We start from the raw sequence: 26,623 nt of genomic DNA, 5'->3' as shown, positions 1-26,623 counted from the left end.
TCTGAGAGAGAAATCAGAGCAGCAGAATGTCCTGGGCAATACTTGGGATCTGCCTGTTTGCCCATGAGGAGTCCCCACGTCCTGGGAGTCCCTCCTGCCAGGAGAGGCTCACTGCTGGTCATCCGCACACAGCTCGACAGCCGCGTTGCAGCGACCCCCAGCAATCAATTTAAAAATCTGAGGTGGGGCTTCCCTGGTGGCGCAGTGGTTGAAAGTCCGCCTGCCGATGCAGGGGACACGGGTTCGTGCCCCGGTCCGGGAGGATCCCACATGCCGCGGAGCGGCTGGGCCCGTGAGCCATGGCCGCTGAGCCTGCGCGTCCGGAGCCTGTGCTCCGCAACGGGAGAGGCCACAACAGTGAAAGGCCCGCGTACCGCAAAAAAAAAAAAAAAAAAAAAAAAAATCTGAGGTGAACGTTTTCACCCTTCTCCCGTGAAAATAACACCCTGGCCTCTTTTCTGATTAAAAACTTTATTTCCAGAAGCAGAACTGTTTTTAACGCAGAATTCAAGGGATCGGCCTGTCTGTAAAGCCCGAATTCCACCTTCCCAAGTCCCTGACTCCACAGCGGTTCAGAAACCATGCAGCCTAGCTTCACTCCCTGACACCCCATCTTTAGACCCTCTTCTCAGGGCTTGGAGAACTTTCGCTCAGAGCTTAGACTTAGTCTCCCAACTTGTCTCCCTTCAACGCTTTTCACAAAAGCTCCATTTCCACGGGAAAGAGACCAGCCCCCAATCTGCCTTCTGAGCGAGGGCGTTTCCATGGGAAACAGGAGAGGAGGGGCTCCGGCTGGAAGGGCCCTTCACAGGCAGCAGAGTCGCTCCACCTCCTCCTCACAGGCGTAGAAATTTGCAAACAGCTCAGGGCCGCTGCCCTTGCACTCAATCCACCTCCTCAACGTGCCCAGAGCCCGGAGGGCGTCGGCTTTGGTGGGCAGGGGCTCCAAGACGTCCTCTCCACCCCCACCCTGGTCTTCGGTGCCCACCTCCTCTTTGCACACTCCAGACACAGGCTCCTCACCCTCCAGGTCCACAAAGCGGGAAAACTCCTCGAGGCTCAGCCCACCGGGGACGGGTGGCATCTCCGAGGCTTTGTGCGGGGCCAGGGCCGTTCTGCCTGGAGCCAGCCCTTCCTGAACAAAGCTGCTCACGATGAGCTGGAGAGGCACCTTGGCCCAGGCCGCCGCTGCCATGTGTAGAGCATCCAGCACTGTGATGCCTGCCCCGGCCTCAGCTAGCGATGTACCAGCCCTCTCGCTCTGGACGGCAGCCAGCTTGCCCAACAGACGGTGCCGGTAATGGGCCTTAAAGGCCTGGACCACGGAGCTGGGCAGGGAAGGCGTGGTGCTAGCAGCGGACAGAGGCAAGAGCTTCACGTGGCCGAGCCCGGGCAGGCCTGCCAACTCCTCCACCACTCGGGCAGCCAGCAGCAAGGCTACCTGTCGGCCCTGCCGCCCCATGTCCCGATCAAACTGTGCCAACCATTCTGACCAGGGGATGGCCAGGTCAGGGTGGTAGGAGGCGGGCAGGGCCTCACTGCTGACGCCAAAGAAGCATCTTGGGGCAGCCTGGAGCCCACTGACCAACACCCGCCGTTTCTCTGTGCCCCTGCTGTTGGCACACAACAGCACCTGTACCCGATCACACACACCCACTCTGCCAGGCACTGCCCGATACAGCAAGGGCACTTCAGCACACCCAAAAATGTCCTCTGGGGAGAAATCTTTAAGAGAAAGAGGCAGCTGGGCCTGGGGCGTGGGAGCTGGGGGAGGCAGCTCAGGGGTGAACGGAGACACCACTACATGGCGGGCCCCGAAGCCCACGTTGTTTCGGCGTTTCCAGCGGACCAGCCAGCCAATGCTGGGCACAAAGTCCTGGCCCATGATGTCGGCCAGCTCCTTGGCTTTGTGGAGCAGCATGGGCCCCGTCACCTCCCAGGCCTTGGCCTGGGCAATGTGGTACCAGCAGAGCAGAGCCTCATCGATCCCGCTGTACTTGGACTCCCGCTTGCGCTTGCGCTCCCGGTTGGCCGTGCCACTGCACCAGTCCGCCAGCAGCTTCTCCTTATTCTTGCAGATGCGGGAGATCTGGGGCTGGGAGACCTGGAAGCGCCGGGCCACCTCCGACTGGGACATCTTGGACTCATCCAGGAGTTCCAGCACCTGGATCTTCTCGGCCAGGGACAGGGCGTGAAGCTTCTTCTTGCTGCACAGCTCCATGGTGTCTCCACAGCACCTGTGTGGGGAGGAAATGGCGAGCGGGGGCAACGGTGGAGGCCACTCGTGTTGGGAGAGGAGGTCAGTAAGAAAAGAGACACATGAGGCTGGGAGATAGGCTGGTGTGGGGGAGAGGCCAGGGAAGACTGGACCAGCTGGAAGAGGGTGAGGGTACCCTGAGCAGGAGGTGAGAGGGCTGGGCTGAAAGGAAGGGAAATGGCCAGGCTGAGTGAGCAGTGGGCTGGGCACTGATGGGGAGAAATGACAGAACAGAGCCCAGAGGAAGTGGCCCCCTGGTCAGAGGGAGAAGGGAGTCTGGGCTGGGGTTTGGGGGAGAAGGATGAATAGAGCTGAGGGAACAGCTGCAGAGGCAACAAAGGAGAGTGGACGGGCCAGGACAGGGGGCCTGGCGCTGAGTGGGGCAGGTGTAGGGATAATCAGAGCTGGCGGGAGGAATCCCCGAGAGGGGGAGGGGTGGGGGGATGACGGCCTAGGCTGGACGTAGATGAAGATGTTCGGGGCGGGGTGGTGGAGTGAGTGAACAGAACTGAGCTGACAGGCGCACAGACGGCAAAGAGGGACGGACTGGGGGCTGAAGGAGCAAGTCTGATTTGGTGCTGGGTCCTGAGCAGGTAAGGCTGGGCCAGGGTCCTGCCTGGAGGGGGAGTAGGAGCACAAGGCCGAAAGGGCAGGTGCACAGGCGACGAAGGGCCAGAGGGGTTAGGAGGCCGCGGGCAGCGAGAGGGCCGGGGTGTCCTCAGCCGGGAGGGTCGTGGCCAGGGAGGGGTACCACGGCGCGGGGACGAGCGTCCGGGACCCAGGCAGGCCGGGAGTCGGGCTCCGCAACCCGGCCGGCCTCTCCCCACGGTGACCCGGGGTCCGTCGGCAGGGCGGACCCAGTTATCCGCCCGCCGGGCCTCCAGGCCTCCCCGCCTCCCCGCCTCCCGCTCCGCACCCACCTCAGGCGCTCGTCCCGCGGCTCCCGCCCCGGCCCCGGCCCGGCTCCCGAGCCCCTATCCCTGCGGTTACGGGAGAGCAGGGGAGGGACGCGCGGAGCGGACAGAGGGGCTGCGCGGGTGGCGGGCGCGCGCACAGCAGGGCCCCGAGCGCGCCGCCCGCGCCGGGCCCTCTCTCGACAGGGAAGACCGCGGTCCGCAGTTCAGCTCCCACCGCCTCAGCCCCGCCCCGGCCCAGTTAGATTGGCCTTCGGTGGCGTCCATCCCGCCCCTGGCTAAGTCTCATTGGGCATCGCGAAAGTGGCGGGTCGCCGGGTCCCCCGGGGGACGGAGCTTCCAGTGCTAAGGGACGGCGAGGCGGATCCCGGACGCGGCGGGAGTCCTGGAGGCGCCGCCAGCCTTAGGCGTCCCGGCCCTCGGGGCCTGACGAGACTCTGGGCAGCGTGAACGCCGGAGGTCTTCCTAGCCGTGACCCTAGGCAGCTTCCTCATCTGCCAAACAGGTCTAATACCCCTCATTGAGTGTTTTTTTAAAAAATGGAAGGTTTTGAGCTACGCAAAACATGTTACCATGGACAGCACGGGCCTCACGTCTATCAGCCCGGCTACAATAAACTACTTGCTTGGGGCCAGTTCTGGTTTAGGGTGAGAAAAGGCTAATTTTCTTTTTTTTTGGCCATGCCACGCAGCATGCGGGATCTTAGTTCCCCAACCAAGGATTGAACCCGTGCCCTGGCATTGGAAGTGTAGAGTCCTAACCACTGGACAGCTAGGGAAGTCCCAAAGACTAATTTTTATTTAGTTTTCTTTTCTTTTTTTTTTTTTCCTCCCGTTGTGGAGCACAGGCTCCGGACGCGCAGGCTCAGCGGCCATGGCTCATGGGCCCAGCCGCTCCGCGGCATGTGGGATCTTCCCGGATCGGGTCACGAACCCGTGTCCCCTGCATCGGCAGGCAGACTCTCAACCAGCGCGCCACCAGGGAAGCCCCAAGATTTAATATTATTCCCTTCCTTGGTAGCCTTCAGTTCTTTGCAATCAAATATAGACTTTCTAACCTGGGGTCTAGTGCTCCCCATTCAGATCTAGCCTCCTTTCCTCTCCCTTTACAGCTCTGATTGGAAGGCTGGGGCCACAGATGAGTCTGCTTTCTCATAGGCTTCCCTTCCCATCCCAATCCTGACCCCTCTTCCATCCTTCTGTATGCCATCCTAAATCCACCGCCTGCAAACTTTCCAAATTTCCTCTCACTTATGCCTGTTAGTGTTCTCATCAGCATCCTCATTTCTTACATTTTCCTTTTATCTGTTCTCGCCTTAGACCACTGAACCACCAAGGATCATTTCATTGCTTTCCTCCCTCTGCTCCAGGCCTACTTCCATGTAAAGGCATGAGGATGGGGGCTGTGCTGTCCCTAACAGTTCCCAAACTAGAGCACCCTGCTTACTTAACTGAACACAAGGGCCCAGGCCACACCTTTCAGTAGGAAACAGTGGCTTTCAGACTGTCCCAGAAAACCTTAAAGATACTTCAGGGGGTTCATAACTGATTCAAATCTTTAAAACGGCTGCAGGAAAAGGAAACTCCTTTCTGTGCACGTATATATGCCTGGAGGAAAGCTGCAGCGCTGCGCTATGGGCTGAGTTCATGCACACTGCATACAATGAAAGTACGTCAGCCAAGCAAGGCTGAGGTATCTCTCTGCTCATGTTCATTACTCGTGCAGAAAGGTTTCATGTGTTTCACTGTGATGTCATTAATTTTCCTGTCATTATAATCAAGCTTCTGGACCTATTTTTAAGTATCTGAAATCGCCAGGTCAGCTGTTACAAACCTGTCACCACTTGCATATACAAATCCAGCAGAATTTCCTCCAAACCAACAAAAATACAGAAATAAACAGGATTTTAAAGTTATTTTTTAACCCAAATTTTGTATTAATCAAAACTTTTGTTCTTTATAAAAAAATTGTTATAATCTACATAAGAAATTAAATACCCAATTTTATATCAACTTAATCTATTGAGCTTAAGCAAAAATTTTAATTGGGGGTAAAAGCTATGCTTCAAAACATTTAAAAGCCACTGTCCTGGGCTTCCCTGGTGGCGCAGTGGTTGAGAGTTCGCCTGCCGATGCAGCGGATGCGGGTTTGTGCCCCGGTCCGGGAAGATCCCACATGCCGCAGAGCGGCTGGGCCCGTGAGCCATGGCCGCTGAGCCTGCGCGTCCGGAGCCTGTGCTCCGCAACGGGAGAGGCCACAACAGTGAGAGGCCCGCGTACCGCAAAACAACAAAAAAAAAGCCACTGTCCTAAGGAAGAAAGATTTAGGATGAAGTGGCCTTAACCAGGAAAGGGAGTTTGGAGATAAACAATCCAGCAGAGGGCTCTGTGTAAAAATGTTTATTTGTACTAATGCTTAGTATACAGGAACTAAAGAAAGAAAAAAAAAAAAATACACCTCAACTCCAAAGTGACAGTGAATTAGGGCCTTCCCACAGCCAAGGGGAAGGACACTCCAGGGTGTCCTGGCATGGACTGTCCCCGCCCCACTACTTAATGTGTCACCAGGCAGAAAACTGAAGAATCAGGGTGCGAAGACCTTACCAGCTGCTAGCGAGTGTGCCAGGGAAGAAAGGGATGTCTATGTGGCTTCCCCACCACCCAGGAGCCAGGATACACAGAGCAGGAGGCAGAGGCTCCCAATTCAGTTAAGGGCAGGAGCTGAATGCCCAGGTCCAGGAAGAACTAAAAGGGGATTTCGGAGGTAGGCTTTTTCATCGAGTTAAAAAACAGGCACATTGTCCAACATCTCCCTGTGGCCCCCAAGCTGCTGGCCTGGCCCCCTAATGCTTCCCCTCTCCCCACAAAACCAAAGGGAATGAGGAGGGGAGGCAGAAGACAGGAAATAACAAGGGTGGGGAATGCTTCAGTCACTAGAGACCAGGGCCTGTGACAGTGAGCCAGGCAAGCACAAGGAACAATCAGGTGAAGCTGCTCCTCCCCCTGGGGTGGAGTGGTGGGAATGGGATAGAGCCAGGAGGGTGACCAAGAGCATCCTGGCTCAGGCAAAGGATCCTGGGTAGCAGGAACAGAGAGCCGCAGAGAGCCACTCTGGGGGAAGGAGGCTGTGAGGCTAAGCAGCACAGAGGGCACCGGAAGCTTCTTGCAAGCTTGCTCAGTTCTCACTCCCAGCTGCTCTGGCAGAGGCCCCAGCCTGGCTCACCTCCAGGGGAAGGGAAAACCCTGGGGACCAGAGTGGAGGCAGAGCTGAGAGAAGTGAGCTGCTCTCCCACTCTTTCTCGGAGGACACGGTTTGAACGCTGTGAATACCAGGGCCGGGGCCCAAGGCAGACAGAGTGAATGCACTTCATGGAGAACAGTGAGAAGCTGGGCCCACAGGTATGCCTTGGGGCAGTGTGATGCTCCGTTCTCCCTGAGGGCCTGGGGCCAGAGGCGGTCAGAGCTGCCACCTCAGCTTGCTGCTGCCAAAGGCAGGTTGGCACGACCTCCCCGAGGTTCTCTGGACTTGTGAAAGAGATTAGGAAGGGAAGGTGGGTATGAAACACAGGAGAGAAACAGCCCTAGATGTGTGGGGGATCGGGGGCGGCCACATCAAGAGGAGTTCTGATTCTGGTAGATGGAAGCTTTCTCCTTCAGCAGGTCCAGACACAAGTGGCAGCTCCAGCTCCCTGCAGAGAAGCATAACGGGGCTAGGAGGCCGCACAATCCTCATCTGCTGTTCTTCTCCTCCCCACCCCTCACCTCCAGTAGCAGGACTGGCTACAGGCAGGATGGGAGCTGTTCTGCAGCAGCAAAGTTTCACAGTTATCCTGAGCAGGGAGGAACTCTAGGTCTTCAAATATCATGAAAAACAATTCTCAATGGAGATATAAGAAATAATCGCCTAGAGGCCTATTTCAGAATATAGATGCCCAGGCCCTCTGGGCCTATTAAATCAGAATCACTAAAGGGGACCTGGGTAGATATAACTTTTTTAAAGCTTTAAAAAGCTTTAAACTTGTGATTACAGAAGAACCACACTTCATTCTCATGGCCCCAAAGGTGAGAATAAAGATCATGAATAGAGGCTCTAGAGAAACCAATATTGATTCCACATGAGACAGCTTTCTGCGAAGACCACGGAAAGATGAGAAGGGCTCCCCACCGTCACTAGGTGCCTGAGAGAGGCTGAGGACCCAATCAGAGGAAAGGGGGCCAACTATGATGACCCAACTTGTTGTGACCCAAGTCTGGTTTCATAGAAAAACAGGAAATAATGTCCCTTATGAGAAAAATAACTAGCTCATACCTTGTTTATTAATATTTGCTAGGGTTGGATTCTTCTATGCTTTTTCTGAGAAAGAAAATGAGCCCTTTATGCCTTGAAGTTGTAAGCATAATCGTACATACGTGTACATACGTGTACATACGTGTGTTCGAACGTTATTCTGGGGGAAAGAATCCACAGCTTTTATCAGCTCTTCAGAGATATGAGACTCTCAAAAAGGTAAGATCCTTTCTGACCCAAAGGTAAACACGCAGCAGTTGATGAGCTTTCCTGTAAGTAGCCGGAGAGCGCTAACTACTTGAGGCTTTGTGAGCCACACAGTCTCAGCCGTATCTTTTTTTAAAAAAACTCTCTTTAAAAATGTAAAAGTCATTTTTAGCTTGTGAGCTATATACACTAGCTGCAGCTATGTTTGGCCAGAGGGTCACAGTTTGCAAACCCCTGACCTAGAGCCTAGACCATCTGATGGCTCTACGGGGCCCCCCCGCGAGCTGCCTGCAACCCTCCACTACCTCAGTGTCTGACAGCACGTCATTAGGAAAGCCTTTCTACAGTTAATGTAGAATTGTGCCTGTGAACTGGTAGTTTATGGTTAAAAACCCCCAAAACACACTACTTCTCCTCAAACATGGCATGACAGATGAAACTTATAAACGCGGGATGACAGATGAAAAAGCCGAGTGCTCCCCTGCAGCTGCGGCAGGACCTCAGACTTTGTTAGTGGCCTCCTTCTCTAGGGGGTGACAGCAGTCTGACCTACACTACGAGTCAGCCCACATGACAGTGAGCTACCTTCTCTTGCCTGTAATGCTGGCCCACGTCCTTTGTCACAGTAACAGCTACTAGGCATTTGTGTCCTCCTGAGTAAGCTTCTGAATTTCTATAAAGGAGGGGCCTCGGCACAGACACCTGGCTGGAAGAGGACTTGCGGCGAGGCAGCCACTTTTTGGTGTCACCACTGGTTTTGTCGAAGACCTTCCATAAACCTGAAGCATCGTTAAGCACTGCTGGAGGGCCAGAGTGACCCACTCAGGCTCCAAGTTCAACTCCCTCCCCCACACTGGCAGAAACAAACGCTCACATCTGTCGAGAATGGAGTGCTAAAACTAGTCTCGCGTCAGACAAGCTACGAACTGAGTTTCTTAGACTTGTTGGAGGAAAACAAATCTCTCCTTCTGGTAATTATTCTCTGCTCAGCATCTCTTTTCTCTCAGGCTGTCGATTTTCTGTGTTTGTAAATGTTATCTGGTGATAATGTACAAACATTAAAGCCTCAAAGTTGCAATGCTAGCAAAGCACTCTGAACTGAGTGAAGGCAATGTGCCTACTCCCTAATCTGAAAGAATGTATCACTGATACGAGAACTCACTTAACCGTACAGGCGATTTTCCAAGTTACTAATAAAATACTTGTCCTGAGTAAGAGATCAGGGAAACCTACCTTCAGGAGGCTCAGACATAGACGGGGTGAGACAATACATGTGGTAGCCACGATCGCAGTCATCACAGAAGAGCAGCTGGTCCTAGAGAAGGCAAGATGGAAGAGGAAGGGGGGAGGTGAATGACTAATGGGCCTCAGTTGGGCTGCTGAGGACAGGTAGGAAGGAGGGCTTCTGCAGACACGACTGCTAATTCCAGGAGGGGCAGGATAGATGGCAGTAAGAACAGACATGGGACCCTCTGGACAGAAAATCACTGCTGTCCACTTCCACCCAGACAGAGTCACTACTGTCATCCCACCTGGACGCCACCAGCCGCCTAACGGATCTCATGGCCTCCACATTGTTCCCTCCCAATCTGTCCTCCACAGAGCAGCCAGAGTTACCTTTTTAAGACGTAAGACAAACCACATCACTCCTGATTAGACTCTCGGAGCTGATGGCACCTGCCTTCCAGCCTCATCTTTTACCTGCTCTCCCACTGCAGGAGGGCTCCAGCCGGCCACAGGGGCCTCAATCCACCCAGTGTGTCCACCTTTAGGCCTTTTTGCTGGCTACTCTTTCCTGGGAATACTCTCTCCCCAAATCTTGAACTGTTTCCTTTGTATCACCCAAACCTCAACACCAACACCACCTCCTCAGAAAAGGCGTCTCTATCTGAATCAGTTATCTAGTTACTCTCTGCCACATTACTGCTTTCACTTTCTTCATGGAAGAGCATAAAAACGTCACCCACTTCCTTGCTTATTGCTTGTTCCCGCAAGAACGTAAACCCCACGAAAGCAGGGACCTTGTTTGCCTTTAGCGTGCTTATTGCCTAAAACAGTGTCTGACACCAAGTCGGTACTCAGTGAACACCTGCCCAACAAATCAAAGTTCCCACGGGTGGAAAGTACAGTAGAAGCTGAGCAGAAGCGTGCTGGGGGCGGGGGTGGGACGGGACGGGACGACACACGCACATCGTTCTCGGAGGTGCCACAGATGTTGCAGCACTTGCACTCGATGCACTGCCAGCGGTAGGTCTTCACGGCTGCCATCATCACGGGGGTGAACTGGAGGCAGGACGGATGCCCTGTGGGGGGAGCGAGTGAAACAGGCAGCCGGAGGTCGGGGAGAAGCGAGGTGACCTGGGTGACTGTGACAGCCGCTGGATGCTGGCAAGCCACGAGCCCCTCGGGGACTGGGTGCCGGCTAGGGCTGCCCTGGCCCTGGGTTGGAGGTACCTGAGCGGCCACAGTCAGAACAGGACACCAGCTCCTCGGGCTGTCCTGTCTTCTTGTTGATCTTGGAGTCCCCCAGGCAGAAGTCACAGTAGTTGTTGGGCAGGGCCAATCCATCGGGACCCTTCTTGGCTACAGGGAGAAAGGGAAGAACTTTCATGATACCCATGTGGGCCTCTGGGTCTCTCAACATCCCTGCAGGGAGGGCTTTTCATAACCAGGCCGACGCCTGTTTGCCCTGCCTCTGACAGCAGCTTACATTTCTGCTCCTCGGACCTCTGGGAGACCGGGGTGGGTGGCTGCGAGTCTTCCTTGTCCTCGCCCTCCTCCTCAGCCAGGTGGGAGTGGGCGTAGTGGTAACTGAGGCCTGGTCGGTTCTTGTAACGTTTTCCACAAACTAAGCGCAGAGAAGATTGCAGAGAAAGGTGTCAGGATCCCAGAGTGCCACATCCCTGCCCCTCTAAGCTGTGGGCTCCACCTGAGGCAGAGGTAATCACCCCCATCAGCTCTGCTCAGGGACAGGCCTTTAGTGACAGTCGCCTCCCCGTGGCCAGGAACATCAGGCCTGGGGCTCTCCAGCTTCCATGGCTCTTCTCCCTACTAAACTCCAGCCCACGGCCACCTCTACTCCTCCACGTAGGCTGTCTGGGAGGCTGAGCCCTTGCCCCATCACCGCCTGCCCTGGGAATAGTCTGGGGAGCTCCAGGTCAGGAGGGAGAGGAAATTTCTATAGTCTTGCAATATGGCAGGAAGGAAGAAAGGTAGCAGAGACTCCAAACTTTTTTACCTCTCAGTAAATGAAGGAGGCTTACGCTACTCCATATATAACATAGCCCATCTCTGCCCAAATAAAGGAGCTAGGGGGTGGATCTCTTGGGGATAATCTACCAACTGAGTCTGCTGGGGTAGCTGTCTCCCAAAGAAACTCAAAGACACTCCCACATCAGTGCCCTGCCCGACCCCCCACCCCCCAACCAGCAAGGAAAGCAGATCCCCACGAGGCATCTCGCAGTTCTGAGCAGTGATACCAAGAAGAGCAGGGGGCAGCAGGAAAGGAACAGGGAAGGGATGGGAGGAGGGGGTGGCGGGACGGTGGGGAACGTTAGCTGACCACTATGTGTCTGTTCTGGGGAAGGGAGAGCAGAGGGATCTGTTTGTAACGGGTTCCTTATAATGCTTCTGAAGCCACCCCATGCAGTGGGCCCGAGCAGCCCTAGGAGCAACTCTGTGGGAGACAAGCAGTGGTAAAGGCAGCTTCCAGGACCGTGAGGAGCGGAGCACACAGAAGGCCCATTGCTCCTGTCCCCATGCCATTCCAGAGACTTTACGACTAGCATCACAGATGATAAGGCAGGAACAAGGGAGGAGGGAAAAAGGGATAGGAAAACCAAAAGTCTGAAAAGTTGAGAGAGCTACCTCTCTGGGGCGCTTTCGAGGTATGCTTTTGTTTGAAACTATCTGAAAGACAGAAAGAAAAGTCATGAGAAGAAGGCCTTGATACACTTGAGACAGGTGCGGCAGCAGCAGGAAAGTGGAGCAAACGAGAGAGAAACCCCAGCGGTGATGGTGCTCCCAGGGTGGAGGGACAGAAGTGGGCAAGAGAGAGAAAAGGGGGAGAGAGCACAGACATTGAAAAAGTCAGTGTTGGACTCCTGGGGCCCTGACTTGACTGGGGCCAGCAGACCTGGATGCCACCTATTTGAGGCCAACCCTGCCTGCTGTGTGTGCCCCTCACGGGTACCCCCACCCCGAGGACGGCAATCTCCCCCAGAGCATGCAGGGCTCACCCACCGTGTAGCGGAGGCCAGGGCCTCTCAGGGATCTCAGAGGGAACCAGGCAGCAGGCAGGACAAGAGTCCAGGCTTGTTTTACCACTTTGAACAAGGACACAACCTCCCCTCCTCTCATCTCCTGAGGAGCTGGGTCCAAGGCAAGGACTACCCACCCACTCGTGAGGCACTCACTGTCACAGGCATAGGGTTTATCTCGATCCTCCAGGATGGAAGCGTCCAGCTTCTTACGGGCACTGCCCACACCTTTACCCTGGGAAGAAGAGCAAAAAAAAGCCCTTAATAAGGTGTCTAGGCCTGAGGAGTTAGACTCTCCCGGAAGCTGGCTGCTCATCTCACTCAAGAGGGAAAATGGCAACAACGAGCAATAAAACAGTGGGACTCTGCAGGCTACCTGAGCCCCCAGGATGCAGGCAGCACTTGGCCCCTCACCTTGGACTTCCCCTTGCCCCGACGCTTGGGAGTGTCTTCTTCATAGTCCTCATCATCGAGGTCATCCAGGAAGTCATCCGGTTCTAGGATCCGCTGAGTGGACAGGAAGATTAGGATGGGCAGAAATAAGGAACATCCAAAAGCTCCCCCATGATGGGACTGGCCGAGGCCGCCCAGAACCTCCTCTGTGAGCTGGTCCCTCCGCTCCAGCCTCACTCCTCACTGCTGTTCTTTCAGTGCTTTGGGCTCTCCTTCCTCTGCGCCTCTCTTCATGTTGCTCCCCTAGCCTGGAATGCCTTTCCCATCAACTCCAAGTGGCTAAATCAAACCCCATGTTTTCATAAAACTTTCCCTGATACCCCAAGTAGCTGTGGCCTCTCCTGCCTCCGATCTGCCACCTTAGGTGCGTGTTAGTGGTGGTTCCCTTCCGACACCTCACTTCCCAGATTTAAATTAGAGCCTTCCTGCTTACTTGGGTGGCCTGGTGGGAAGTTTTTTTTTTTTTTTCACTGATCTGCTGCAGTCTCCCTATATGTGAAATGGGCAACAATACCTATTTCATAAGGTTGTAGAGACTGGAGAAGATGATGGAAAAGCACTTAGCACAGTGCCTGGCATATTTTTAGCTCTTATTATTTTTATGTACAGTTTTATCTTCCTTGTTGGCAGAGACCAGGTCTGCATCCCCCATGTAACCCCAGGCACCAAAAAACTTTGGTGGCAACAGAAGATGAACGAGAGTCTGTAGTTAGAAGGAAAGGAGCAGGAAAGACTGGAAGGTAACAATGAAGTTCTCATTACGGAATGGAGCAGGAACAGAAGTCCAGGTGGCTGCCTCCAGCCCCACAGCTTCTACTTCTATTCTGATTACTGAGTGGCCTCTGATGAAGAGGAGACTGATTTCCATCAAAGTTCCCTTAACCACAGTGTTAATCTTGTACCTTCCGTGCTCGACTGTTCGTCACAGGAAACTCGCCCAGGCTGTCATCATCAACTCGGGGATCCGGGGCGCCTCGCTTCTCCAGCGGGTCGGTGCGCAACAGAGCCTCTAAACTACTGCCGTCCTGAGAGATCAGCCCCTCCTTCTTCAGGGTCTGGTCTGTGTCTGCAGGTAAGGCCAGGAGGAGGCGAGGCTCAGAAGGGCTGAAAGCAGACCTCTCCGGGTGTATACACTGCTAGATCAGCCACTAGCCAGTCACTGTCTTCTGGTCTCTGGCTGCCCAGGAACCAAGACACCGTGGTTCACTTGGCACCATAACTTATCTGTTTACCTGTCTCTTCTATTCGACTGAGTTCTTTACAGAAGGAATCACATCTCATTCATTTTAGCGTCTTTAGGATCTAGCATTGGGCCTGGTACGTAACAGGTGATTGGCAGGCCTCCTACTACACAGCAGGCTACGCCCCTGCTCAGGGAGGAGTGTGCTTTACCTGGTTTAATAGTTGGGAAAGAAAGTCTTGGATCCTCAGGAGGGTGGGCTCGCCGCTTTTTCCGCCAGCGCCGGGCAGGGTAGGAGTACAGCTGCCCAGAGGCCAATCCTGTGGAAGGGAAAAAGAGAGAGAAGTCAAGACCTAACCCTAGAAAATAATACCAAACACTTTCTGCATGAGTAGGCCCTGACTGAGTTCTAGAGCAAGGGAGGAATATGGACAGTGAGGGCCTGGGGACGGGGTGCGGATAAGAAAAACAGATGTAAGCTCAGAGGCCTTGGCTAACACATAGCTCTCCAGGAGCCCAACAAGAGCTTCAGCAGTGCAGCCTGCAGAAAACAAAGATGCTTCATCCTCCCTGGGCTTCTAATCATGGGAAGACTATAGTCATCCACGGGTGGAAAGCAGTAAGGAAAACCCTTTCAGCTGCTCATCACCTAAGATGAGGACGCTTCTTCCTCCTTGTGCTCCTGAGTGGACCCTCACCTGGACCCCGGTGTCGCTTTTCCATCCAGATATAACAGTTGCTCTGTGCTACTCCGGTCTGTGAGTCCAAGAAAGGCAGGCGCACGCTGCGCTCAGCACAGAGGCGGGCGTTGTAATTGTGGCACTGCTCCATTGCATCTTTGTAATACTGCTCCCCAAGGCTGCAGGAAAGACAAAGATCAGGTGTGTGTGTGCGTGTGTGTGTGTGTGCGCGCGTGTGTGTGTGCGTGTGTGTGTGCGTGCGTGTGTGTGTGTGTGTGGGGCTGGTGCTGAGCTATCCCTTTCACTTGCCATCTGCTTCTCTAGAAGGCTCAAGGGACTTGGAGAGTGTCACTCTGCTTTCATTTGCTACCATTTCTGCCTCACGGGACACCAAGCCCCTTTACTAAGTCATTATGAGGAAAGGTACTTTACAAATAAATTACCGTCAGGAACACAGGATTTCATCATGTGTCTAAGCGGACCTTAGTCTAACCCACAAAGAAGGGAAGAAAATAATGTTCATTCTGTGCCTCTCAAGAGTATAACCCTGTGCTAGCCAAGATGCTGTTTCTCTTAACCCTCAGGATTCTGAGAAGCAGAGGTCAGCTCCTTTTTACAAATGAGAAAAGAATTCAAAAAGATCTGGGAGACTTATGGAACTATATTTAGCAAACTCTATACTAACTCTATCTATACAAACTATCTATACAATGAAATTCTACTTAGCCATAAAAAAAAAAAAAGGAAACTCTTCGTGTACTAACATTAAACAATCTCCAAGACAACTAGAAAAAAAAAGGTACAGGGCTGAGCAGTGTTATAGGATGCCACCATTTATGTAGCTAATTGGTGGAAAAGAAACTGTAGGCCTCCAAGGAGAAAAACCAGGTGACTAGGGGACTTTCTCCTATGTGCCATTTTATATCTTCTTAACTTTAAACTAGGTGTTTAGCCAACTAATTCTATATACTAATTTTACAATAAATGGAAAACATCAGAAAATACTTGGACACTCTTGAAGCCTACTTTCTACTGAGTACCATTACACTGATATAAAACCTGTTTGCTCAAAGGCCTATCCTAGGACATTCTCCATTCTCACACCATCAAATTTTTTAGGAAAGAAACTTCTTGGACTCAAAAGATTCAATTTGAAATCTGATTTTTTAAAGTGCTTTAAAAAGCTGCAAAACTGCACAGTGCCAGGAGTTATCTGGTTCTAAGAAGCATGTATGGGCTTCCCTGGTAGTGCAGTGGTTAAGAATCCACCGGCCAATGCAGGGGACACGGGTTTGATCCCTGGTCCGGGAAGATCCCACATGCCACAGAGCAACTAAGCCTGTGCGCCACAACTACCAAGCCTGCGCTCTAGAGCCCGCGAGCCACAACTACTGAAGCCCGTGCACCTAGAGCCTGTGCTCTGCAACAAGAGAAGCCACCGCAATGAGAAGCCCGCACACTGCAACAAAGAGTAGCCCCGGCTCACCACAACTCGAGAAAGCCCACGCACAGCAACGAAGATCCAATGCAGCCAAAAATAAAAGTAAATAAATTAAGAAGCATGTATATAGAACCAATCTTGTTCTCATGCTTCAGGGTTTAACAAGTACTTTAGTATGGGAACTTTAACTATATTCACATTTATATATCCAATCAATCTCAAAATAAACAAAATGAGGGCAGAGATGATTTCTTTCCCACAATATCCTCAGTACCCACGATGGTGTCTGAAACATCTTGACTAAGGATTAAAAAGACCTGGCTTGGCTGCAAGTCACCACATAAATGTGGACATTTAATCAACCTACATGGACCTCAGGTTCCTATGCTATTGATTGGGGAGGCTGAACTAGATAAGCTCTGACATATTCTACAAGAGGGAGACTCCTAGCAAAAGAAGCTGAACCGAGGTCTTCTGTTGTTTATGTCCATAACTCAAGCTACAGCAACAAACCCTTCTCTGGAATCTGAGGGGGGCTTTCACTGGGCAGCCACAATAGACCACTTAGGCACAGCTTAGCACATTCCCAGCAGCTGAAAAAGACACACACTGCACACACATCTTGTGACACCACAAGACAGCCTGGCTTGATTCAACACGCCGTACTGACTGTAATTTGAGGTAGGCATGAATCCTGTATTGGACAGTAGAGCGAAGGGAACAGGTTCATATTTGCTCGCCTTTAGGAGGCAGCCATGTCCTCACTAAACAGAGGAAAACTGGATAAACAAGGCTGAGTGCAGCAGCTCCTTTGTTTCCACTGATGAGAATTGACACTGACACTGTAAGTCAAATGGAAGGAAGGGCTAGACAGGCTGAGAGCTGCAAAGTCAGAAGAAGGAAGCTGGAAACAGCTGGGGGGGATGGATGAGAGATGTTCTATCAGAGCTCTTGAGAGTTAAGTGGGATTTCGGAAGGTGGGGCAAACTGTGAGTAAGAGAGCTGAGAATGAAACACCAGTTGGAGGAAGAGAGGATCTGATGAGCAAGAGAGAATGAGAGAGATCTCTTAAGAATCTAAGGCTCCTATTTCAAGAAATTTCAAGGTAACATCATTCTCCAGATCTCGTTACCTAACTCAGAGGATTTCAAAACCAGTCAGCAAACATAGCTATTTTACACCATTATTTTGCCCTAGTAAGACCCCTTAAAGATCGTTTCAATTCTGACACCACGTTTGGGAGGGACATAAAATTTATAAACAGGGAAATTCTTCTCCCAAAACAAAATGCAAGTCAGAAAAGATGAGCTAGTAGTCCTGACCTCGATGTATAACCTCAGCTGTCAGAAGACTAGGCACACCATGGTCAAGAGAAGCGCCAGAAAAGCACCTCTTTCCAGGATGAGAATATGGTACAGGAAGCCGGCAAGTCCCTTCTTAAAGGGCAAGTTCTGTAGGGAAATGTATTCACTGTGGTCCACAGCTCTCTACAGCTAGAACTGAGGAGGAGAAAGTTGGTTTCTCATTACTGGTATTCAGGAACCAGTGGCTGGTGACCCTCACGATCTCTACAGTTCTTTAAAGAGAAATAAGTCATGCTCTACTTAAATGGCCAAACCCTCATTTCTAACATCACACAAAAGGGCTGCTACCCCTATTTCCCCGATGAAAGTCTTCCAACATAAAGAATCTCACTACGTATAACGCTTAAACCTAGGCTAGTCTGACATTCCCCCAGTACAGTAAGGTTTCCAAAGTAGAAGCTTAGATTCTTTTTCGAGAAGCATGAAACCTGTGTAAAACCTCCCCTTACGATGGGACAGGGGGAGTCAACAAAGAGAAAGGGAGGGAAACAAAGAAAGAACATCTGAGTCAGGAAGGATAACTATATAAGGATCAACAGCATCATTCCTAAATTGAGGGAAATGTCAGCTTGAAGAGAGAGCTGGGGAAACTGGAGTGGGCAGATCAGAGAGAAAGATAATAGCGTTGGGAGGAGGGGTGGCTGAAAGAGGCAGCAGGATGGAGCTGAAAGCAAGTTAAAAAAAAACAACAACAACCCACAAGAGGAGAAGGAGAAGGCACTTAGCTTAATGGAAGTGGAAAGCATTCGCAAAGAAAAGGCTCCAGGCAGGGGGAGGGAGAGAAGCAAATGTACCCTTAAAAAGGCTCTTGGGAAGAGTGGGGCTCAGCCCACCGCAAAGACAGATGAGAAGCTGAGTCCTTTCGAAGAGTTCCCAAACCTTTACCTTGTCATTCAGTCAAAATCCAAAACTAGACACCCAGACAGCTCTCAATTTTCCTACCTCTGCAGCCAGCCACACTTACCCATCAAAGGAGCTTGCTGTATTCGCCCACGGGGGGCATGAACCCACTGCAAAATTCATTCAGATTCTTCTGCAGGGAGGAGGCTGGGTTACATCAAGTCCCAAGGCATCTTTAACTCACAGCTAACAGGCCATTCTCCATTTACCCAACAACCACTAACTTTAACCTTGCTCGAAATCTGCCTAGCCCAAGAGTACTGCACAGCGAAGACGGACGGCCTAGATGCCCCTCTGGGCGGCAGGGCGGCCTGGACCGCGTCCGTCCAATGCCCGCTTTTGGATGGCTGGGATTGGGCGGCGCAAAGGCCCTATTCCCTGAAGTTCTTTCCCTCCGTATCTGCTCCTCAACAAATTCTTCCCAAGAATATTTTTGGTCTCGGGTACCTGATACTCAAGGACCACCCGCCGCCCCCTCCGCCACCCGGAACATCACGGGGCTGTTTGGAATAAAACAGCCCAGAGTGCTTAACAGCGCCAGGGCTGCCGAGCCCGCTCCTCCAGGGCCGGTTGCGTGCAGCCGATGAGAAGGGGTCGGCGGCCGGGCCACTCCCGGGTCCGCCCTCTGCCCGGCTCCCCCGGACTGAGACGTCTCGGGAGCGAACGCGGGACCGTCTCTCGTACGCAACAAGGGCGCCATACTCTGGAAACCCTCAGCATGAAGGCAGCGCCCAGACCGCATAGCCCCACAGGGAGGCTGCCCGTTAGGGGCTCCTGTGGGCCCCCCTCAGGGCCTCCACAAGTTTCCAAAGAAGCGCAACGTCTTCTCTGGAGTCTCCTGTTGCCCTCCCCACTAGGAGTCGCAACAATGCCTTCCCGGGCACGTCCTTCTCTCCGCCTCGTCCCTTCCCATGCCGCCCCCTGCTCCCAGGCCCCTTACAAGACCTCCCGGCCTAGGAGAGATCGAAACGACCACTCACAGCTTCACTACATTTTCCACCACAGCCGCCATCTTCCCGGCTCCTCTCCCTCAGGCCTAGAGGCCCGGAGCCCGCAGCGCGCAGGCGCTGGGGCCGCACGGGGAACCAGTTTCCTCGTCCTTCTGCGCAGGCGCCGCCCGTGCGCGCGCGCCCGAGAGCGAGCGACGGAGTACGAGATACTTGCGGTGCTCCTGGGCCATGGAGACGAGGGACGAATGCGCAGGCGCGACGGAGACGGGCGCGCGTCCCGAGACTCCGGCTCCAGTTCTCCCTCTTCCACCTGGTGGAGTGGGAGGAGAGAGAGAGAGTCTGGGCCCGTCCAAAAATGAGAAGGTGAGAGGTTGGGGAGAACTGGCAGGCCCAGAGGTGGCCTAGATAGAGTTCATGCGTCCTGCTACCTCGCCGACCTTTCTTTAACCTCATGGTTAACCCTTTACCCTCACTTACAGGCCAGGGGTTGGTGGGTACTCGAAGGTAAGAGGAGTGAACAGTCCACTTGGGCTGCCAAACATGTGCCCATTTTAGGGAGGGCGAAGTTAACTCCCAGAACCTGGCAGATCTTTGACCTGAATATTGGGGGTCTGACAGAAGTTCCCCCACCTTCCTGCCACCATATCAAGCCACCAACTTAATTGATGCCCGCCTCTTGTCCCTTGCTTCCTACTCCCAAGCTCGTAACCTCCATGAAGAACTTCCCTCCTGCGACTATCTTCTGTACCATTCATTTCTCCTTCACTGTTGAATCACGCAAATTCATCTCCAAATACGACTTTGAAAAAAATCAGAGCCCTTCCTCAAGCCCATTCTGCTTTTGATTGTCACCCCATTCCTTTTCACCCTATAAAAACACATACTCTGTTTATACTCCATATCTCTGTTGACTTATTTCCAAGTCTCTTTCTGCCCAGTTTAATGGGGATTTTGTTCCCCCAGTTCATTGAAACATCTTCTAACAAAGACACCACGACCTCCATTTCAACAGATTTAGAGATTTCCTCTCTGTCCTTATCAGCCTATCAACCCCCATGACACCACTGACCATTCCCTTCTTTTTCAAACTCTTCTCCAGGTCTCTGAGACATGCACTCTTCTGGCTGTCCCCCTATCACACTGGCACACCTTCACAAATAGGCTATCCTATGCTATCACAGAGGCTCACCTTCAGCCTCTTTTGCTGGCTCTCCATCCTCTCTTCCACCTGTAACTGTCAGAGCCCCCAGGGCTTGGTCTTTGGTCCTGGTAATATATCTTATTTCAGCAATTCTAAGATGCACCTATTCCCCACCCCACCCCCATTTTAATATTTCAGAATCAGGACACATCTTACCATCACTGTGCCTTAAAATCATGTTTGGCAGATGAGAGTTGAGAGGTATTTTCATTGCCTACCTTGCACAAACTTGCAGAATAGGCATCAGCGGCTTGGAAGGACACCCAGCGACAATCCTGGTGCACTCTTGTACCCCCAAATGATTGTGGGTATCACAGGTGACTCCAAAGCAGGAGTCAAAAGTATGCATTACAGCCTGTGACCCCTAAATGCATATATTAAAGCCCTACCTCCAGTGTGATAGTATTTGGAGGTGGGGTCTTTGGGAGGTTATTAGATTTAGAGGAGGTCTGAGGGTGGGGCCCTCATGATGGGATTAGTGCCCTAATTAGAAAAGGAATCCAGAAATATCTCTCTCCATGAGGAAAGGCCATGTAAGGACACAGCAAGAAGGCAGACATCTACAAACCAGGAAGTGGACTTCCACCAAGAATCAAATCTGCTGGCACCTTGATCTTGGACTTCCCAGCCTCCAGAACTGAGAAGTTAATGTCTGTTGTCTGTGGTACTTTGTTACAGCAGCCTGAACTGTCTAAGACAGTGTGCGAGCCCTGAAGCTGAGCGCACACATACCCCATGACTGAGCAATTCTGTCCGTGGATACATACATGGGAAAGCCTGTATGAGAATGCTCACAACAGCATTAATTGTAATAGCCTCAAACTGGAGCATCCCAAATGCCCACAGCGCTAGAGTGGATTAAACAACATTGAAAAGAACAAACTATTGCTACACAACAACACGAATGAATCTCAAAAAACTTAATATTTGAATAAAAGAAACCAATTTTGAAAGAGGACATATCGTATGATTCCATTTATATCAAGTTATGTAAACAGACACACTAACCTATGGGGATAGAATTCAGGAAAGTGGTTCCCTGTGGAAGATAATAACAAGGAGTGGGGGGCACTAGGTGCCTAGTAATGTTCCTTTTCTTCATCTGGGTTACACAGGTTTATTCACTTTGTAAAAATTCATTGACCTACACAAGATTTGTGCACTCCTCTGTAGGTATGTCTCAATAAAAAATTTTAAATAAAAAATATTAGAAATGATAAGTAGGCTAGTTCTCTATTATTGGAAAGGCAGTTTATGAGCGCAGCACCAATGGCTTTTGATTCTTTTAGGATTCTTTTAAGAAATACTCCATCACTGAATAACAGATACTCCCTATGCTCTGAACCAGTGACCGATATATATATATATATAGTGTTACTCTTACAGGCAGGAACCAAGCAGTGGAAGTCGGGGTGCAGCCTCTTGCAAGCTCAACTAATGACTCTTTTGCAAAATGTTTGTTTTCTGTTTCTGCCGCTCAGGGCTCTGGCTGATCTAGAGCCTTTAGGACCCAATGAAGGAATGCTTCCACCAGGGGGCACAAAAATGTTTTCTCCAAATTAGGATCTGAGACTGCCAGTGGGCTATTTTGAGTTCCACCTGCCACTGGGCAAAGTAAAAAGTGGGTACCATTGTTGGCTGGGGTGACTGATTTTAATTCTCTAGGGTAAATGGGATTGCTGTTACCCAGTGGGGGCAGGGAGAAATATAAACAAAACCCAGGGGATCTGCTTAATATTATGTTCAGTGATGGGAATACCCTGACAATCCAGTGGTTAGGACTCGGCGCTTTCACTGTGAGGGCCCGGGTTCGATCCCTGGTAGGGGAACTAGGATCCCGCAAGCTGCGAGACCAAAAAAAAAAAAATTACAGTCAGGGAGACAGGCTCCTGATTGGGTAGTTTTCAAAAAATTATTTTCTGGGGCTTCCCTGGTGGCAGAGTGGTTGAGAGTCTGCTTGCTAATGCAGGGAACACGGCTTCGTGCCCCAGTCCAGGAGGATCCCACATGCCGCGGAGTGGCTGGGCCCGTGAGCCATGGCCGCTGAGCCTGCGCGTCCGGAGCCTGTGCTCCGCAACGGGAGAGGCCACAACAGTGAGAGGCCCGCGGACCGCAAAAAAAAAAAAAAAAAAAAAAATTATTTTCTTTCTTTCTTTATTTTTGGCTGTGTTGGGTATTCGTTGCTGTGTGCGGGCTTTCTCTAGTTGCAGAGAGCGGGGACTACTCTTCGTTGCGGTGTGCGGGCTCTAGGCACGTGGGCTTCAGTAGTTGTGGCTCACGGGCTCAGTAGTTGTGGCTCGGGGGCTGTAGAGCACAGCCTCAGTAGCTGTCGTTCATGGACTTAGTTGCTCTGCAGCATGTGGGATCTTCCCAGACCAGGGCTCAAACCTGTGTCCCTGCATTGGCAGGCAGATTCTTAACCACTGCACCACCAGGGAAGCCCACCTGATTTGGTATTTAATTCCAACCTTCCCACTGAATACAAACTAAAAAAACAGAGGAAGTGAAAAAAAACTTAAAAGCATTGACAAGCTAGTAGTATAGTGACGAATTCCTGAGCTAACATTTAAGAGGTTGAAGCCCAGAGCTGTAAGCCCAGAATTCAAGGCAATTTTTGTCCTGGGGACATTTACTGATCTGGAAGATATAACTGTGAAGCTAAGCTGTTGTTTGGTGGTCTTTGGTGGGGAAGGTCAAAATCAAAACCCAGAGCCTGCCCAAGGTAGAAGTCAGATGCCCTACTACCAATACATGCCCACTTTAAGATGGGATCCTAACTTCTGTGGACTAGTAGTCCAGAATCATATTATCCAGGTGGTCCAGGGAAGCTCAAGCCTTGAACTTGGATTAAGTGGACCCATCCTTATAATGCCTCTAGTCACCTAGCAGAAGGAAGCATATTTGGGACCAAGCACTATCCTTTCTGAAAGAATGTACTGTCATCCAAGGCCTCAAATTATTTCTAAAAATACTTCTTCAGATACAATATCCAGCTCTTAGTCAAAGATAATCAAGCACACAAAGAAACAAGAAACCTTGCACAAGAACTGACTGCAGGGCTTCCCTGATAGTGCAGTGGTTAAGAATCTGCCTGCCAACGCAAGGGACACGGGTTTGAACCCCAGTCCAGGAAGATCCCACATGCGGTGGAGCAACTAAACCCATGTGCCACAACTACTGAGTCTGTGCTCTAGAGCCCGGGCTCCGCAACAAGAGAAGCCACCACAATGAGAAGCCCATGCACCGCAACAAAGAGTAGCCCCTGTTCACAGCAACTAGAGAAAGCCCACACGCAGCAACGAAGACCCAACACAGCTAAAAATAGATAAAATTAAGAAAGAAAGAAAAAACTGACTGCAAACAATATAAAGCACAGATTGACCCATACAGATTTAAGATGCTGGAATTATCTGATACCGACCATAACATAACACTGCTTATTGTGTTTAAAGAAGATAAAGACAAGTGTAAAAATATCTGCAGACAACACATTTCTATTAAGAAGTGTCACAACAGAATTTTTAAAGAACCACATAGAACTCGTCCAACTGAAAAATACCAACACCAAAATTAAGAACACAATAAATTGGTGAAAAAGCGAATAGGCACTGCTGAAGAGAGAATGAGTGAACTACAGGGTACATAGGAAGACATTGTCTTGTCCTTAATACAGCATGGAAGACAAAAGAAAAGAAAATACAGAATTAGACTAGAAACATAGAGGATATAGAGAGAGATCTAAGATGCATTTAACTGGAGTCCCAGAGGGTAAGGAGAAAGAAAGGGGGTAGAGGCAATATTTAAAGAGAAAGTGATCAATAATTTTCCAAAAATGATGAAATACACGAATTCACACGTTGCAGAAGCCAAATAAGGCCCAAGCAAGCTAAAGAAAGACAATGGAAATAAATACTGAAGTGTCCTGACGTCTGCAACTTACTTTCAGAAGGTCAGGAAGAAAGTTTTTATATTAAAGAGATAGAGCAAATGAGGCAAAATGGTAATAACTGGCAGATCTAGATGAAGGTGTATGGGTGTACACTGTACCATCCTTCTAATATTTCTGTGGGTTGGAAATGCTCCAAAATAAAAAGTTTCGGGGAAGTGTCTATACAGGGAGATCCTCCAAGAACTCAAATTCTTTAAAAAAGAAGATTTAGGACATGTCACCTGGTAAAGAACCCTGAACAGGCAAGATGCAGGTTGAAGGCAAAGGTATCAAGAACTGGGTAGTGAAGAAGGGAGGTTATTCACACCAGACAAAGCTTTGTTGTAGAAAAGTCTACATATATTTCTTTTATTGCTGTGTCCAGTGTATTTTTTATATATTTTAATTCTCCCATTCTTCTCTCTTTCTCTCCACTCTTGTGTATAGGGTATATTGGTGGTAATTAACTTTACAGTGTAGTTTGTAGTTTGCAAAATATTGAGATGGGCTGGTAAAGGAATTGCAGGGGGAATGGACATCATCTCGAAATCCTGGACTTGGAAGTGGATGTGGTCATTGACAAGATTGTGAGTTGTCTCCCTTTGGGAAATGAGTGAATGTATTTTGGACAGAAAGAGGCATAGATGTATTATACCATGTATGTGTTATATATTATATAATACATATAAATATATGTGTATATATTATATATATATAATAATATCTATGATATTTTTAAGAGTAAATACTAGAATAAGGACATGCATGGACGTTGGACATCTAAAACAGTGGACTGTAGGGATATTTGTCTTTTTTTTTTTTTTTTTGGCTGTGCCATGAGGCTTGCGGGATGTTAGTTCTCTGACCAGGGATTGAACCTGGGCCCACAGCAGTGAAAGCGCAGAGTCCTAACCACTGGACCACCAGGGAATTCCCGTGGCATATTTGTCATTTTTTTGGCTGTCCAACGACAACTTGTACTCCTATTTGTGGGAGGTGGTATCTGTAGGATATGTATAGGACTATCCAAGTTGAAGAGGGAAAGTCCTTCACTCCGCCTCTGGCTACCTTGGTGAAGCAGGTATCCCGAGTTTAGTCTGATGCTTCAGTTTCGCCATCTAGTCCCCTTTCTCCACCCAGACATGGCAACCCTGAGTGGTTTCCCAGGGTCCTTGACCTGATGCCTGATGCAAGGTAGGTGGGGAGGACTGCCAGGGGAACCGGGACAAGAATGTCCCTCTTTCCTGGCCACTCTGTCCTCACCTCAGGTCCAAGCTGAGGTGCCTTCTTCCAGCTGGGTGAAGCTATAAGGAAGGTGTCCTTTTTCTTGTCTTCCCCTCCTGGGCAGATGGAGACAAGCCACTCAAGCGCCGAGGGGGAACCTGCAGGTAAGACGGTGCTGGCCTTCAGCTCCCCACCCTTTGCCTTCACACTTTACCAGGGTCTGAAGCTGAACCCGTGTTGGGGGAGAGGGTTGCAGTTGAGTACAAGCTTTGGGGTCTCACAGTGGGTTCAAATCCCACTACAGATAGTACATCTCCCATTCTGTAAATGATGGCAAAAATTTCAGATTAAAAACAAAAAGTTTGGTGGGAACGTAAAATGGTGCAGCTCCTATGGAAAATGGCAGTTCCTTAAGAAATTAAATATAGAATGATCGTGTGATCCAGCAATCCCACTTCAGTGTACACACCCAAAAGAAATGAAAGCAGGGACTCAAACAGATATGGGTACACCCACATTCAGAGCAGCATTGTTCACAATTGCCAAAGACAGAAGCAACCCAGGTGTCCATTGATGGATGGATGGATAAACAAAATGTGGAATACACAGACAATGGAATATTATTCAGCTTTTAAAAAAATATTTATTTATTTATTTTTGGCTGTGTTGGGTCTTTGTTGCTGCGTGCGGGCTTTCTCTAGGTGTGGTGAGCGGGGGCTACTCTTCGCTGTGGTGCGTGGGCTTCTCATTGTGGTGGCTTCTCTTGTTGCGGAGCACGGGCTCTAGGCGCGTGGGCTTCAGTAGTTGTGGCTTGCGGGCTCTAGAGCACAGACTCAGTAGTTGTGGCGCATGGGCTTAGTTGCTCCACAGCATGTGGCATCTTTGATTAGGGATCAAACCCGTGTCCCCTGCATTGGCAGGTGGATACTTAACCACTGTGCCACCAGGGAAGTCCTCAGCTTTTAAAAAGAATGAAATTTCAACGCATGCTACAGCACGGATAAACCTTGAAGACATCATGCTAAGTGAAATAAGGCAGTCACAAAAAGACAAATAGGGAATTCCCTGGTGGTCCAGTGGTCAGGACTCGGTGCTTTCACTGCCCTGGTTCAATTCCTGGTCTGGGAACTAAGATCCCATAAGCCGTGAGGCTCGGCCAAAAGAATAAAGCAAACCCCCAAACTAAATACCGTATGATTCCACTTGTATCAGGTCCCTAGAGTAGTCAAATTCATAGACACATAAAGTAGAAGGGTGGCTGCCAGGGGCCGGGGCAGGGGGTGTGGGGAAATGTGGAGTTAGTGTTTAATGGGTACAGAGTTTCACTTCGGGAAGATGAAAAAAGTTCTGGAAATGGATGGTGGTGATGGTTGCAGAA

The 26,623-nt window shown here is 50.6% G+C and overlaps 2 protein-coding genes across 5 annotated transcripts; both read right to left on the bottom strand.

Moving 5' to 3' along the window:
- Positions 1-471: 471 nt before the first annotated feature.
- Positions 472-2,221, bottom strand: TIGD3 (tigger transposable element derived 3; the record flags this gene model as incomplete). Its single annotated transcript, XM_082660984.1, has 1 exon — positions 472-2,221. One exon carries the CDS (start codon positions 2,219-2,221, stop codon positions 806-808), a length of 1,416 nt encoding a protein of 471 aa, XP_082517110.1. The 3' UTR covers positions 472-805.
- Positions 2,222-5,555: 3,334 nt separating this feature from the next.
- DPF2 (double PHD fingers 2) lies at positions 5,556-19,031 on the bottom strand. 4 transcript variants are annotated; one of them, XM_082659518.1, is made up of 13 exons: positions 18,923-19,031; positions 18,007-18,075; positions 14,256-14,416; positions 13,770-13,877; positions 13,280-13,443; positions 12,339-12,431; positions 12,081-12,159; positions 11,533-11,574; positions 10,376-10,513; positions 10,120-10,248; positions 9,856-9,968; positions 8,899-8,980; positions 5,556-6,859 (listed from the first exon to the last, which is right to left on the bottom strand). In XM_082659518.1, the coding sequence occupies exons 2-13, from the start codon at positions 18,063-18,065 to the stop codon at positions 6,783-6,785; spliced, it is 1,245 nt and encodes a 414-aa protein (XP_082515644.1). In that variant the 5' UTR covers positions 18,066-18,075; positions 18,923-19,031; the 3' UTR covers positions 5,556-6,782. The 4 variants fall into 4 exon arrangements, with proteins under 4 accessions (XP_082515644.1, XP_082515646.1, XP_082515645.1 ...); XM_082659520.1 differs by lacking the exon at positions 11,533-11,574; XM_082659519.1 differs by lacking the exon at positions 18,007-18,075.
- Between the last annotated feature and the right edge of the window lie 7,592 nt (positions 19,032-26,623).

This window comes from Grampus griseus (assembly GCF_964374135.1).
Source record: "Grampus griseus genome assembly, chromosome: 8".
Lineage (NCBI taxonomy): Eukaryota > Metazoa > Chordata > Mammalia > Artiodactyla > Delphinidae > Grampus > Grampus griseus.
The sequence above is the reverse complement of the archived record's forward strand: the minus strand, read 5'-3'. Positions and strand labels throughout refer to the sequence as shown.